Source organism: Myotis brandtii, unplaced genomic scaffold (assembly GCF_000412655.1).
Source record: "Myotis brandtii unplaced genomic scaffold, ASM41265v1 scaffold529, whole genome shotgun sequence".
In the NCBI taxonomy this organism is placed as follows: Eukaryota; Metazoa; Chordata; class Mammalia; order Chiroptera; family Vespertilionidae; genus Myotis; species Myotis brandtii.
The window spans coordinates 979,687-980,128 of NW_005369934.1; the positions used below are offsets into that span (position 1 = coordinate 979,687).

General features: G+C 64.9%; 1 protein-coding gene across 3 annotated transcripts in view; it reads right to left on the minus strand.

Moving 5' to 3' along the window:
- The window catches only part of CAV1 (caveolin 1, caveolae protein, 22kDa), a 36,220-nt gene that overhangs the window by 35,393 nt on the left and 385 nt on the right, over nt 1-442 (minus strand). For 2 of the 3 annotated variants that reach the window (XM_005877702.2, XM_014548935.1), the window contains exon 1: nt 342-436. In XM_005877702.2, the coding sequence (XP_005877764.1) occupies nt 342-371 (30 nt within the window). In that variant the 5' untranslated portion in view covers nt 372-436. Of the gene's footprint in view, nt 1-341; nt 437-442 lie in introns of those variants that run through there. The other variant, XM_014548936.1, reaches the window with a different exon arrangement.

Below are 442 nucleotides of genomic sequence, written 5' to 3' on the forward strand. Positions count from 1 at the left end.
ACGGCGGGTGAGCGGGCTCCAGCTCCCGCCTCCCAGCCGGCCAGGGGGGTCCCGCCATCAGGTGGCACCGGGACCCGTGGAGAAACTCGTCCTCCGTCTGGGAGACCCAACCTCAAACCCCAACCACCTTCTCCGGGCGCCTCTAGCTCAGGGCCCCGGTCCTTCCCAGGAGGAAAACATGAAATATTCCTGCCCCCTCTTCACCTCCCCGCCCAGGCCCATTCCGCAGCCGCTCGGCGCGAGAGTTCTCCAAAGTGGAGAGAGGGCTGGGGCCGGAGGAGCCGCCGGACGCTTGGAGAGGGAGATAGCAGAAGCAGGCACCCCCGCGCCCCCAAGCCTACCTCGGAATCCACGTATTTGCCCCCAGACATGCTGGCCCGTGGCTGGATGAAGGCTCTTGAGATTTCCCCGGGCTGTGATTTAAGGGAAAAGAGGAAGAAAG